At 38.7% G+C, this 13546-nt stretch overlaps 1 protein-coding gene across 1 annotated transcript in view; it reads right to left on the bottom strand.

Moving 5' to 3' along the window:
• Nucleotides 1-13546, bottom strand: part of med27 (mediator complex subunit 27) — a 57013-nt gene that overhangs the window by 7643 nt on the left and 35824 nt on the right. The window contains exons 4-5 of the mRNA XM_060882079.1: nucleotides 13449-13542; nucleotides 3681-3788 (exon numbers count right to left, since the gene is read on the bottom strand). Of these exons, the coding sequence (XP_060738062.1) occupies nucleotides 3681-3788; nucleotides 13449-13542 (202 nt within the window). The remainder of the gene's footprint in view (nucleotides 1-3680; nucleotides 3789-13448; nucleotides 13543-13546) is intronic.

The raw sequence follows: 13546 nt of genomic DNA, 5'->3' as shown, positions 1-13546 counted from the left end.
TTAATATTCCTTTACCTTCTCTGTGATCTACAGTAAAAACCTTCAGACCAAATTGTGATCTGATTCACAGTAAACACTTTATTCTGGTTGTAGCAGATCTGCAGCCTTCCCGGGATCGATGGTATGCGGCGGGGTTACAACCTAGATGGGATTCCAGTCCATCACAACACACAATGCACATTCACACACTCATTCTCATCTAGGGCCAATTTTAGGGCAGGGGCTCTCTGACTTTTTGCAACCATGGACCCCTAATAGGCTCAAAGAATACATAGTACCTCATTGATCACTGATCAACTTTATGAAAAACAGGGCAAATTCACTGTATGGGCAAAAGTACATTTACCTTTATTCCGATGAGTATTCCAACACCTTGAGCTACCCCAAATGGGCTTTTTGAACTTTTCAGATTAATAAAATCTTTGCTGTTAAAATAATCTCCACTCTTCTGTATGGGCTTTCCATTAGATTTTAGGGCCATTCAGCTACAAGACTTAAGATATGGATAGTAGACATTCCTAATGGAACGTTTTGTTTCAATTGACACATGCCAAACATGACTAATAGCTATACTGTAGGATAACTAGCTAACTGACTGTATGTTAAATAAAAACGATAACAGAAATTGTGACACATTAAGCTCCACTTGTGCTGAAGTTTGTAATGAAACATTTTTAGGTCTAGATTGAAGTTTTTCCGCTCCTATGAAAAGGTCTCATGCAATGGATAAATATATATATATATATATATATATATATATATATATATATATATATATATATATATATATATATATATATATTTTTTATTATTATATATCAATGAATAAAATATAATTATTGATTAATTAGTCCTTTATAACATAAAAACTGATTTAAGGCCTGCGCTTAATTTAGCAGTGGAGATCATTAGCAGTTTTCAGTATAAAAAACTAAAAGCAGATATTATATAATCTGTTTTAACTGATAGTTAAAGGATAAAGGCCACTTTTATCAAAAAAGTAAAGATCTTTTTTTTTAATGTTTAGTTTTGGAGATTGGATTGATACTAGAGTTAAATTTAAGATGATATGCATCAAAAACTATTTGATTTTACAGATCAGTAATTGACTATTTTTCATGCAATAATACATTTGGCTGTAGCCTTGTCTTAAGAAAGCCCTAAACAATACCCGAGCCTCATTTGCTGCATATATTCTGACACCAAGATTATATCACGTTTGCTGTTTCAGAATTTAAAAATGAGATGTTACTATTATTAAAATACCTTCAGTGATTCTTTGTTTTAAAAAAAAATAAATAAATAAAAAATAATAACTGATTTTAGCTTTCAGAGATCCTTTCTAAAGGCACAGAAAGCCTTAAGGGTTTCCCCCTGACTCCTCGTGTTCTCTTAGTGTCTTTATAGATAAGATGTAATTATATGTTAAATTTAAGCAGTGGGTACAAAGAATATCATTATTATATTTTCACGACACTCTTGTTGGGTTTTAAACAGGAAGTAGCACCAAAAACAAAGAAATAAACAATTGCTTGTAGAAGTTTCTAGAAGGACAAAGGTGAGCTGCGTATGAAGCCACTGGCAGTCAGAGCAGCCCTCTCCGCCTGCAGAGGTTAATCATTATTGCTCACCACACACACACGATTGCCCGGCAGCTCAGGGCAAAGCAGCATCCTGACAGCGAGTTCACACGCTTCATACTCGCTGCCGTAATTAACGCTGATCAAGGCTGCACACGGCTTTGATGGCCGCCTCATATTAGTGTCACCTCGGCGTGTTCAAACGACTCGGCTGGCTCAGATTGCCAGAGACGCGCATCACCCTGTTCAAAATGAACGAGCTGATAATGTTGAAAGTGACGTGTGGGGGTAGAGACGATAAATGGTGGACGACGTCTCACATCATTTACGCTCTTTCCATAGAGAAGGGGAAGCTCTGAACACGTATGAATTATTAACATGCACCATTGAGACTAGTGACAATTAAATAAAAAAATCTTTGGATTTCATATTGTTACCTAAGCCATATGAGCCAGTGCCCTTAAAAAATAAAAAAATAAAAAAATAAAAAGACTCCAGTATGTCAGTATGACCTTGCACGAAATAAGACCAGAGAACAAGCTGGGAGTGGAAATCTAATTAGTAGCTTTAAAAAAAAAAAAAAAAAGTGAAAAGGTAGACTTTAACACAAGTCCAGGTGGTGTGTGTGAGTGTGTGATGACATCACAACCTGTGGTGTCACAACAATTAGAATATTAATGGATTAGTAATGTGTTGGTATTAATAGTGTCAATAGTGAATTCTTAGAATTGTATTCTTCTGCACAGTCTGGCCTTCAACCCTTTATTACACAGCCTTTACAATTTTTTTTTTTATATAAAAGTATTGAAAATTTTTCTTTATGTGACCTGAAAAAGATTTGAAATAATAATAATAATAAAAAAAAAGACTTGAATTTTCAATATTTCATATATCAGACATAGGAGAATGCATGCTGGTGGTGGTTAGTGAAAAAAAAAAAAAAACTTTTCATTTTTGTAGTTTTGATTTCAGCTGATCACTAACACCTCCTGCCTTAACCTTTATTCCAGGCATACATATCAATAACAGGGTGAATTTTATCAGGTGTAAATTAATAATAATTATAATAATAATTACAGAGGATTTTACAGTTTCAGAGGACACCCCATACACACACTGCTACACACGGGGACAAAATTGTTAGTACCCTTCGGTCAATGAAAGAAAAACTCACAATGGTCACAGAAAACACTTTAATCTGACAAAAGTGATAATAAATAAAAATTCTATGAATGTTAACCAATGAAAGTCAGACATTGCTTTTCAACCATTCTTCAACGGAATTATTTATAAAAAATAAACTCATAGAACAGGCCTAGACAAAAATGATGGTACCCCTAACTTAATATTTTGTTGCACAACCTTTTGAGGCAATCACTTCAATCAGACGATTCCTGTAACTGTCAGTGAGACTTCTGCACCTCTCAGCAGGTATTTTGGCCGACTCCTCATGAGCAAACTGCTCCAGTTGTTTCCGGTTTTTATCTATTATTACTTTTGTCAGATTAAAGTTTTTTCTGTGACCATTGTGAGTTTTTCTTTCATTGACCGAAGGGTACCAACAGTTTTGTCCACGTGTGTACACATCAGGGAAATTTATTTAGCTTAGCCAATTCACCTAGCTGCATGATTTGGAGAGTTGGGAGGAACGAGGAAACCCACATGCACACACAGGAACCTTGCCAAGCTCCACACAGACACAAACCCAAGCTCAGGTTTGAACCAGAGCCTCTCGAGCTGTGCAGTAAAACTACACGCCGTGGCATCATAAATCCCTGCATGATGTCTTATTTTAACAGCGTTCATGAAAACAACTTCGCATGCAGGGAGCTGAGCAGATCTCTACTAGATCTTGGTTCAAGACCAGCAGTATTTTGGTGCTGGAACTGAACTGAACTGATAATTGTCTGTGGTGTTGTGACAAAATGTGGAACCTTGTGGGTGGGGAAAAAAGGGTTATCAATATACTGAATGATATCCAAGATAATCTTGCCTCAAGATGATGGAATCCATGTAAAGTTATGCTGATGTGTCATAATGAGGCTTTGAACCGATGGCGATTTTAGTCTTAAAACCTAAGAGCAATGGTTCCGCTGTTACCTTGCCGTCCTCGGAATAAACGTTCTCGTGGTATCCTCTGACGATGGTGCGGTCGATGAACAGGCTCCTCATCACCACAATGGCTTTAAGCACCTTCCCCAGCGTCACCTTCACACAAATACATAAAAAAACAAACAGAAAAAAAAAACACAGTAGATGAGACAGGTTCTCATAAAATATGTTTACAGAACCCCAAAAAACCTTCTGTCTCATAGCAAAGTGTTTAAAAAACCCTCACCTGTATGTGAGACAAAGAAAGATAGGCAGGTAGGAGCTCTGCTCTTTTCACAAAGGTATTTAAACAGAAGCCCAGGTTGTGTGAACAAAACCACAGAAGGTGTCTCTGAATTATTAAAAATGCTTCTCTGAATAGCAGCATTCAAAGGTGTATGAGAAAAAGAGGAGTTTGACCCCCACCCCTGACCGAGAAAGGCTGAGAGACAGAAGCACAGCGGTGATGAGAAGGGATTGTGGGTAGACGAGGGTCAGGGACCTCCTCGAGGAGGCTTGAAAAGGAGCACAATGAGGAGCAGTGGGATAAAGTTCAGCTCAAATAATCAAAAGAGTTACAGAAAGTGTCTTACACACAAACACATTTATGTGGGAAACTGAACTATACACAATAAGCTTTCATAACTTTCCCAAGCAAAATTTGCAAAAGTTTGTACCCCCATTGGTTTCTTAGGTGGGAAACTAGTACCACTATTTATTTAAAGTTATTTACAAATCCCAATAACTTAAAAAAAAAAAAAACACCATCTGAATATGAATGCTGAATATTACAATTCTATACATGTTACATTATTAAATCTTTTTCCATGTTGTATTAAATAAATGCCAAAATTTTTTCATTGTTTTGAACTGGCTAGTGCTAAGATGTGCCTTTAAAAACATCCGTTTTAAATGACGTATGTTTAACCTAAATCTAAATCTCAATTTTACTCAAAAATTAATATTCAATGTAAATTAAAATAAAGCATCCAGCATCCCATGCTCCATATCTATCTATCACAGCAAGGACAAATGTCACAAAAAAATGTCTTCAACACCACCCTTCCTGTCTCTAGTTCATTTTAAGGGTATTTCAGAGATATATTATTAAAAACAAGGTGAACTAAATTCACAGGCAGTGAAGGTATCACCGTTATTAACACTTCAGTTAAGTTCTACTTGTTAATAATTAAGAATGAGTTCGATCAGATTTTTGGAAAGTTCAAACCTTTCCTATTCAACACGTATATTATGCATTCGCTCCTGATTCGTCACAAAGCTATCGTTCTAAGATGGAAAGAAGAAAAAAGTAACCATGCAGAAAATCCTGTTACTACGTGCTGAAGTCTTGTTCCACATGCCTTCTTGCCTGTTAGGATTGCTTATTAAATTTGTGGCGGTCGGTGCGGCTTGGACTGTGGCCTCTGATCTCCTCAGGCGGCTGACGATGGCGTTCTAAAGCTTCCATCCTTTACCACCTACAGTCTCCGGTGGGAGAGATCTGCCCCATGTAAATTGAAATATTATTTTTCACAGCAGCCATGAAGCCTACAGGGCAGGAAAAAGTGAAACCAACACCTACGACACCTTTCTTATGGTTTACTGCGGCCACCATGCAGCAAGGAAAGGTTGGAACTGCATGGGCAAGATTTGAAAGAACAGACCCACAAGAGTTATTTTAAGACTTGCTGTATTTTAAATTCTAAATCAGGCAGTTTTACCTCCTCTCTCTCACAGGCACACACTTCAGACATCGATGGACTCAAGACGGACTATCGAAAGATAGGTTTAAATTAAGCATACTGATGTTCATGCACTGAATTTAAATGGTCATGTGTGTCAGTACATATGCATATCCTGTCATTGATCTGCTCTATGATGCATTCAAAAGAGAACTGATGTCCCTGAGGTGTGGGGGTAGGTGGGGTGCACAATAAATCTGTTCAATCTCCTGAACAAATACGATACTTCTGGGTAAGCTTAAGTTGTACCCTTGAGCTCCATTTCAGAAACAGAGGTCAGATTAAGTGCAGTAGTGCTGCTTGTGATGACCTGCAATTATCTCTTGGTGGCAGCGAGGGGGGTGGTGAGAGGAGGCGTGTTGAAATGGCAGCTAATGAGATGATTGTCATCTGATAGGCTACTTATATATGTTTGTCCGCTTTTTTCAGTGACCGCTGTAGCCAAAGAGAGCAGGAGTGGCATAGCTGGCAATACACACACACACACACACACACATGCGCACACACTAAAAAAAGTTAAATATTTCATTTAGGATCTAATAAAAGCTAAATATGAAAATAATTAAACACATTAGGAAATATATGTAAAATATCCGTCTAATCAGAAATATGAAGCATGTCATCTAGAAACATCTCAATAATTATTTGGATAAAAACGGTTTTAATGTGGTTTAATGTGTTTCCATTCTAGTCAGTGAGGTTTATGAGGTTTCTAAAGCAAACTGACTGTATGTACATTGTAGTGACACACACAAATACGTGCGCACACACACAGGAACACACACACGGGCACGCACACAAATGCACAAAGATATACAAACATATATATGGGGAAGCTTAAAACCTTCTTCAATGTTGCAGACAGTTCAGTGGTTACAGAGTTGTTTAATTTTTTACAACAAATTAAGTGTAGTATGGTACAGATGTGTCTTATTCAAAAATGATAAACTGCAAATAAAATTGACAGCCTGTAGAGTCTTGCCTCAACAGCATTCTTGGTGTTTGTACACACTTATTGTAAAGCTAATTGAAGCCATGCTGTTTGCTGTCACTTGGCAGGGAAGGCAAAGCCAACTTCAGAGGGCGTCCCCCCGTTTCTGATACTGAATCCTTTTCATTTGTCTCGTTGTTTCACCAGCGCAAGATTCCAGCAAGAAATTGGCTCACGGAGAACAAATAGCAGCAAAACTACAGCCATCTGCTCGGAGATCTGAGCACTGTGCACGCGCATGACATGAACATTCAAATTATGGAAAGATGCACGGAGGCTTATGTGCTCAGACACACACATTTATGCTCAAATGCAAGTACAGGCATCGGAAATCCATAAAACACCTACGTACACATTGAGACCACATTATAAACGACTGCAGAAACGTCTGAATTGAGCTTGTACAGAAACGGTCCAAAATACACCTGCAGGCTCAAAACTCTATTTGCGAAAAGTCTATTTGCAATTTAAATCTTAATTTAAAAGCCCATTCAGTGTTTAATCCTGTGTGATGAAGCATACTACACAAAATCAACTTCTAAAGCAAAACCCCAGTGGAGACATGCTCCCGTGGCAAACAGCGAGTCTCTGAAACAACGGGATTTCCTGAATATATTAGACTGGCTGTTCGTGTTAGTGGAGGATTGATCAAAGGCCTTTGAGCTTTATGAAGTGTCACGATTTAAATATCCCTCCCCTTTAAACGAGGTCACTACAGTCACCGCATTGGCACAAACACACAAGGAATAACTAATGCCTGAATTTTTGTAGGGAATTACACAATACATAATCATTACAAACACTTCAGAAAACATAATGATCTCAAAGAGGTTTAACTACAGAATTTATCACCCTTACTGAAAAAAAAAAATCCAATAAACTACATTAACCCACAAACATTACACCACAATTTCACCACGATCCCACAAAAACCTCACTGCAAAAGCTTATAGAAACACAACTGTGACTCAAAAAAAAAACCTCCTACATAAACACTGAAACTATCCCCGATTAAACGTCACTCACTTCAAAACTCAAAATCTCTCCAAAAAAAAAAAGGAAAAGCTATACATATAGAACATCTATGTACATTCTGTAAGTGTGAAGCCAGTTTTTAATGTCAACAGCTATTCTAGGAATGCTTTTTCTTCAGCTCTTCTCCGAAAAGGCTGGGCTGAAAGCGAGGCGCTGGCGCAGGGCCTGGAGCGAGCTCTGTGCCGAGGACAATAGAAGTTCGTCAAACTTCGAGGCGTCCTGGAGCGGCTCTCTCACCGAGAGAAAAAGCACACTCCCAGGAGGAACAGAGCACCACGGTGGCAGATGGTGCTTTTTATTTGGAGCGAGAGTGGGCAGAAAGAGATGCAATGGAGAAGGAAAGAAAAAGAAAAAAACCCCATCAAGAACGTGAAAAAAATGAGGAAGAAAGCGTTTCTAAGCAACAAGTGACTATTGCCGCCAAAATCAGCTGCGAAACAGGAAGCGAGAGGTGCCAAAGTGGGAATGTGGTGAGGCGCCCTGCATTAGCTGACCTCACAGAGCTTCTAAGAAGCTGCAGGCCTGCAGGATGTGTTTGTCATGACTAACACCGGTTCATTTCTGCCGCCGATGACGGCATTCGGGATGGAGAGCTTGGAAAAGCTTCCTGTGCGCTGCTGATGTGCCGTGTTTTCTGGAAGTGACTTTGATGTTTTTGAGGTGAATCTCTGAAAGCCAGGATCCTGCTGAAGCAGCTGGCTCAGACCTCTTCATCCACTCAGCGTTAATCTGACTATCTGAGCACTCTAACTGCCAGCTCTGGCATCACCAGCATAGCCGCCTCATCAACTTTTCTTTCAGCGCTGTCTTTCCTATCCAGAACAGAAGAAGACAAAGGTGCTGCTTTGGGCTGGCTAAAAACAAACGGTACTTTCTGAAGCTCAGATCCTTCAGTGACCTCGTGCCTCAGCACTTGTCTGTTTTCTGAGAGCGTTCCAGAAATCTATGTCGATATTTTAGAGCCGGAAGCCGACCATGTGCTTGTTGTGCCCTGAGCCATGCCCCTGAGGAGGGTGAAATATTCTTGATGTAGATCAATAGCAGCACAAGGTCACTTTTAGATACAATTAAAAGGCAAGGCTCTGAAGGCATCAAAGACAGACGGTGTGTGAGAGGGAAATACACAGAGAGGGTATGACTGAGAGAGCATGAGAAAGACCTCTTTTTGCTCACTCATTCACTATTTACAGTACAGTCTGTCTGTAGAAAGTGCTATAGGACTGAAGTTGGGGTGACCCCAGACAAAATACAGAGAATTACAGGTTTAGTCTCAGTGAGCATGTGCCCAGATTTGTGTTCTTGCTGAGGTTCTTGATGGAACACAACGTGGTCTTCCGCCATTTTAACTCTTATGTCTTAAACTTTTTGGCATGTGGTATATTCTGAGATGCTTTTCTACTCACCATGTAAATAAAAAGAGTGGATATTTGAGTTACTACAGCCTTCCTGTCAGCTTGAAACTAGCCTGGCTTTTCTTCTCTGAAAAGTTTTTCCACCCAAGATGTGGCCAGATGGTGTATCAATGTAAGGCTGCTTAAAAACATTTTCACATAAATAAACTAAAACTCTGATAATACAGTGCTAAATGTGCACACTGAATACACCAGTAACATCTCTATATTGGCTTTAGTAGTTAGGTTGCCAGGTATGTGGTAAAACCATCCACAAACCAAAAATGCATTTGAATACAATTCTTGTTACATAATACATTTATAAATATACTTTTCTCTGAATAGTTTATCAGCCAGGCTTTAAATACATCACATTATAAATTTATTTATAGAATTTCAGTAACTGCTTTATCCTGGTCAGGTTTTGGTGGATCCACAGAATATCCAAGGAACGCTGTGTGCAAGGCAGAAATAGACCAAGTAGCCCAGGATGAGCAAATTTTATCTGGGATATTATTATACGTTTGTGTTAGTAGTTGATCTGTAGACAAGACCATGGATCAGTTCATAATTTTAAAAGGAATAAAGCACTAAGAACCTATGGTAGAACCTACCACTACCCATTGAATTTGTTTCCGCATTGCTTAAACATGTCAAGAGAAAATACAGTCAATAGGGTTAAATAAAAATCTTGGCCTCTTAATGCATCTTAATCCCTCGGGAATTTCGCAATGTTGTGTTTTATGTTTGTGATGGTTTAGCCAAAAATTGCTTGATTTTGCTCTGCCTTTTTTTTTTCCAATACTTGCTTTTATTTGTTGTTTTTCTTTTTTTAACTTGAACTGGTGAAACTGCAAGTACAGGATTCTTCTTTTAAACTCGTACAAGTGAACACACATACAGTACAGTATGTAATTACTTTCTATGATAACTGCATTCATGTTCGATGCATGTGAATCAAAGAGGGCTTTGGCTGAGTACAAGATGTGATCACATCACATGATGAAAATTTGTGTCAATATTTATGATACTACATTAGAAACTTGGTGAATAAAATTATACTACTAATAATTTTTTTTATTTTCTGTAAGCTGCACAAATGTCCTTAATTAGCAATAAGCTAGCTAATTAATTTATCATTTATTAATTTATATGCTCACACAAGCTGTCATGCCATTACAGGACAAAACACACACATTTTCTCTCTCTCTGTCTCTCTGTCTCTTTCTCTCTCTCTCAAATGATCTTGTTTTTTCACACGAGGTTTATAGCTCATTATGGCTAATAATGTAGTAAACTGTATTAGTAAATAGAACTCCAGATATTGCATGCTAACCATGAAACTACCTTTGACACGGCTAGAGTGATTAATTTAAGAAAATTAACATTCTTAGTCTTAAGTTCTGAGCTACAAATTTCCTTACAGTGATCTCTGTTTAACATGCATGCATGTTTCTGTGACGCTCCGCTGTATGAAGTTTTGCGGTGGCTCTGTGTTTGTGCATCTTTTGATGTGCTCTGCCAAAAGAGTGACAGGATCTAGTCGGTGGCAGCACATGAAACGGCTTCAGATCGCACTTAAAAACACTTCACTCATCAGGATACAGGAGCTCGAGATATATACTTTCCAGACTCAGCATGCAAGAAAACTAACATATTGGTGGGGGTGGTGAAGCTGATGGTCTCAAACGGGTGAGGAAAATGAGGAGAGGGCCTGAGGAGGAGGCATTTGTCACTCTCATTAGCATCCCCTAATTATGGTCAGGCAGATTCGCTTGTAAAGAATTGGAAGCCTGCAGAGGACCGGCTCTTTCCTTTGCCCTCAATCTCACGCCCTAGTTAACGCTACACCACTGCCACGAATGCACATCTAAGACAAGAGTGCAGGTGAAGAGTAAAGATGTTTAAGTTATTGTAAGCAGAATGACGCAGACACAACATCCTGCTATATTTGTTTTGGTTATGTCTGTTACCAGGCAGTGCTCTGGGACTCTATTCACACATGGCATTTTCATCCTGACAGGATTGTAACCTCATACACTTACAGTATACACATGAATCTGATTGTACAATCTTTAAGAATTTAAGAAGTTATTATCCACAAGTTTTTTAATTTTTTTAAATAAGGAAGTAAAATTATAACGTGAAATAACAACTCTCTCTCCTGGTCTATATTCTGTGGTCACTTTGTTGTGATTGCTGTGTACATCTCATTAGCCAGCACCTTGGCATCAGCTTCACACACAACGCAAACGAAAATGATTCAACAGCCAACAAGCTACAAGCAAATGGACAGATTCCCAACACATCTCCTGCTAAATATAAAACTCACACAGAAGTAGTTCAGGAAGTAGCCTAGGAATTTTTACAAATGTTTTAAGCCTTGTTATGCTTATGTATTGGATTAGAACCATGGTATTGTGTAGAGATGCTAAAGCCCTTATGAGAGTAAAATATATCCACTTTTCACATTTCTAATATGCCTTTTTCCTCTTGCCATATTTCTGTTGCCAATTTATGAAAAACATAAAAGGTGCAATGGATCAGAGTAGAAAACATCTGAAATATGATCAGATATCAATCTAACATTTCAAGCCAATATTGGCCCTGATACTAATATCAGTTCCCTAGACACAGATGTTTCTCTTATTTTGCATGCACATTTTTGATTTTGGATATTGTTTGTAGAGTTGACAAATATCTTAAGGCTGTGCTTATTTTAGAATGGAGAGACCGTTTAGTCTCAGTGGTGGAACACGAACCCATGACTTCAAAGCAGTACTATGTGAGGGAACAGCAGCGAGCAATTGAGAACACATTCCTTCAGCACATTTTGAAGAAGTCTATTAAAATTATCCTTCAGTATCATCTTTAAAATGATTACATGTAATGATGGGGAGAATGGAACATGGACAGATTTTGCACACACACACACACACACACACACACACACACACACACACACACACACAGTATCATCATCTGAGCAGCATGGTGGCATACACACTGCTGTAAATTGGCCATAGGTGTGAAGGAGTGTGTGAAAGTGTGTATCAGAACTGTGTTGACTAATGTGTTTGTATTTGGTTACATCCCTAGTGTATGTGATGCCTTGCAATGGACTAAAATCCCATTCAGGGTCCCTGATCATGAAATTTCAGATTCAGAAGCAGGGCTTCAGATCCACTGTTCCGTCTATCTGTCAATCCATCTATCCGTCCATCCAGAATCCAGAAAGGCTTTGGAAAATAGACATAACCATCCATGAATGATTTAAGTCTTCAGTTCATCCTGTCACACTGGGTGTTGTGGCCAATAAGTCCAGGAAGTCCAATTCAAATGAGGAAAAAGTAGGTCAGAAAAGCAAAAGAACCTAAACTCAAACAATAATTTTGGTTAAGCGAGCATTATGTTTTTTTTATAACTTGCTAATTAGGGAGCACAAAGTGATGCAGATGAGCGAGGAGGGGATGCTCATGTTCCAAGCTTTGTAGTGATCTGTGGCATGGCCCCAGCGGTGGGGAAGCTGACACTCAAGCTACCCCCCGTGTGGCAGAATGTGCCAGCATGCCAACTGGACCATCTGGCAGAGTGTGTCCTATGGGCGTGAGTTGCAGAGGTCCGATAGCTGGGGAAGGGGTATTTGTAGTCTTTCTGGCATTTCTCCCAAGATTTCTTGTTCTCTTTTCTTTCCTTCTCTTGTCTCTTCTTTCTCTCACCATCTTTGTGCCAAAAACACGATCTTATTGGTAAGGCAAAGCCTGCACTTGTAGGAGATGATCCCAAAGCTGAGGCAGATGATAGATGTTGATTTGAGAGTCTTGGCTCGCAGTGTTGCTTGATCAGATCAGCATAAATAAAATGGTGCACAAAAGCAAAGACAATGAGACATTGTGAAACCATGAAAGATTTCAAAGCCATGCCTCCAGGTGATGGCGATTCTCTGCTTGTCTTTGGTGTTGGCTGTTACGATTCGAGACAATATCATCTGTCACAGCAGAAAAAAGGCATTTCTTCAGAAGTCCTGCATGCTCCCCTTATGTTTATGAGGACAGGCAGAGGACAAGGCACTCAAAATTGAGATTGTTGCCAGAAACAATGGTCCCAAGCTTCTAAATGACTCCTTCTAATGCTTTCAAAGTACATGGAGGAGACAGGACAAAAATAATGTTAAATAAAGTAATGTTCCATAAGGTTTAGCAAAGGACAAGAAATACATCCCAGAACAGTTTTGTCTGCCAGGCCATAACTGTCAATCAACAACAAGCATCTCAAAAAGAAAATGCTTGTGAATAACTGCTATCACGCTAATAGGAAGTAAAAGATGTGTCTTTAATAAATGAAAGAAAAGAAATACACACGAAAATATTATAAGAATGCTGTTGTATAACAAGAATAAAACTATTATGGACATTGCATGCCTGACATGTTTTAATTCTTTAAATAAAACCTTGATGTAAAATGTCCTTAAATTTCTGATTGCCCTTGGAAGTCTTCAACTTTAAAAGGTGAAAGTCATTAACAAAATTTGGATGCCTTGACTGCCTGCTGTTTGAATAAAATACACTAGAGGCAGGATTATTAGTAAGGAAGAACAGATTTTAGAACAGAAACTCACCAGAAGCACAGCTGACGTCCCGTTGGGCCGGAAGAGCTCGATGGACATGTCTGGAAACATGCGTCCAATCCTAGAGATCACTTCGTCCACGTACCTGT

The sequence above is a fragment of the Tachysurus vachellii genome, chromosome 11 (assembly GCF_030014155.1).
Source record: "Tachysurus vachellii isolate PV-2020 chromosome 11, HZAU_Pvac_v1, whole genome shotgun sequence".
Classification (NCBI taxonomy): Eukaryota; Metazoa; Chordata; class Actinopteri; order Siluriformes; family Bagridae; genus Tachysurus; species Tachysurus vachellii.
This window is presented reverse-complemented; position numbering and strand designations above follow the sequence as displayed.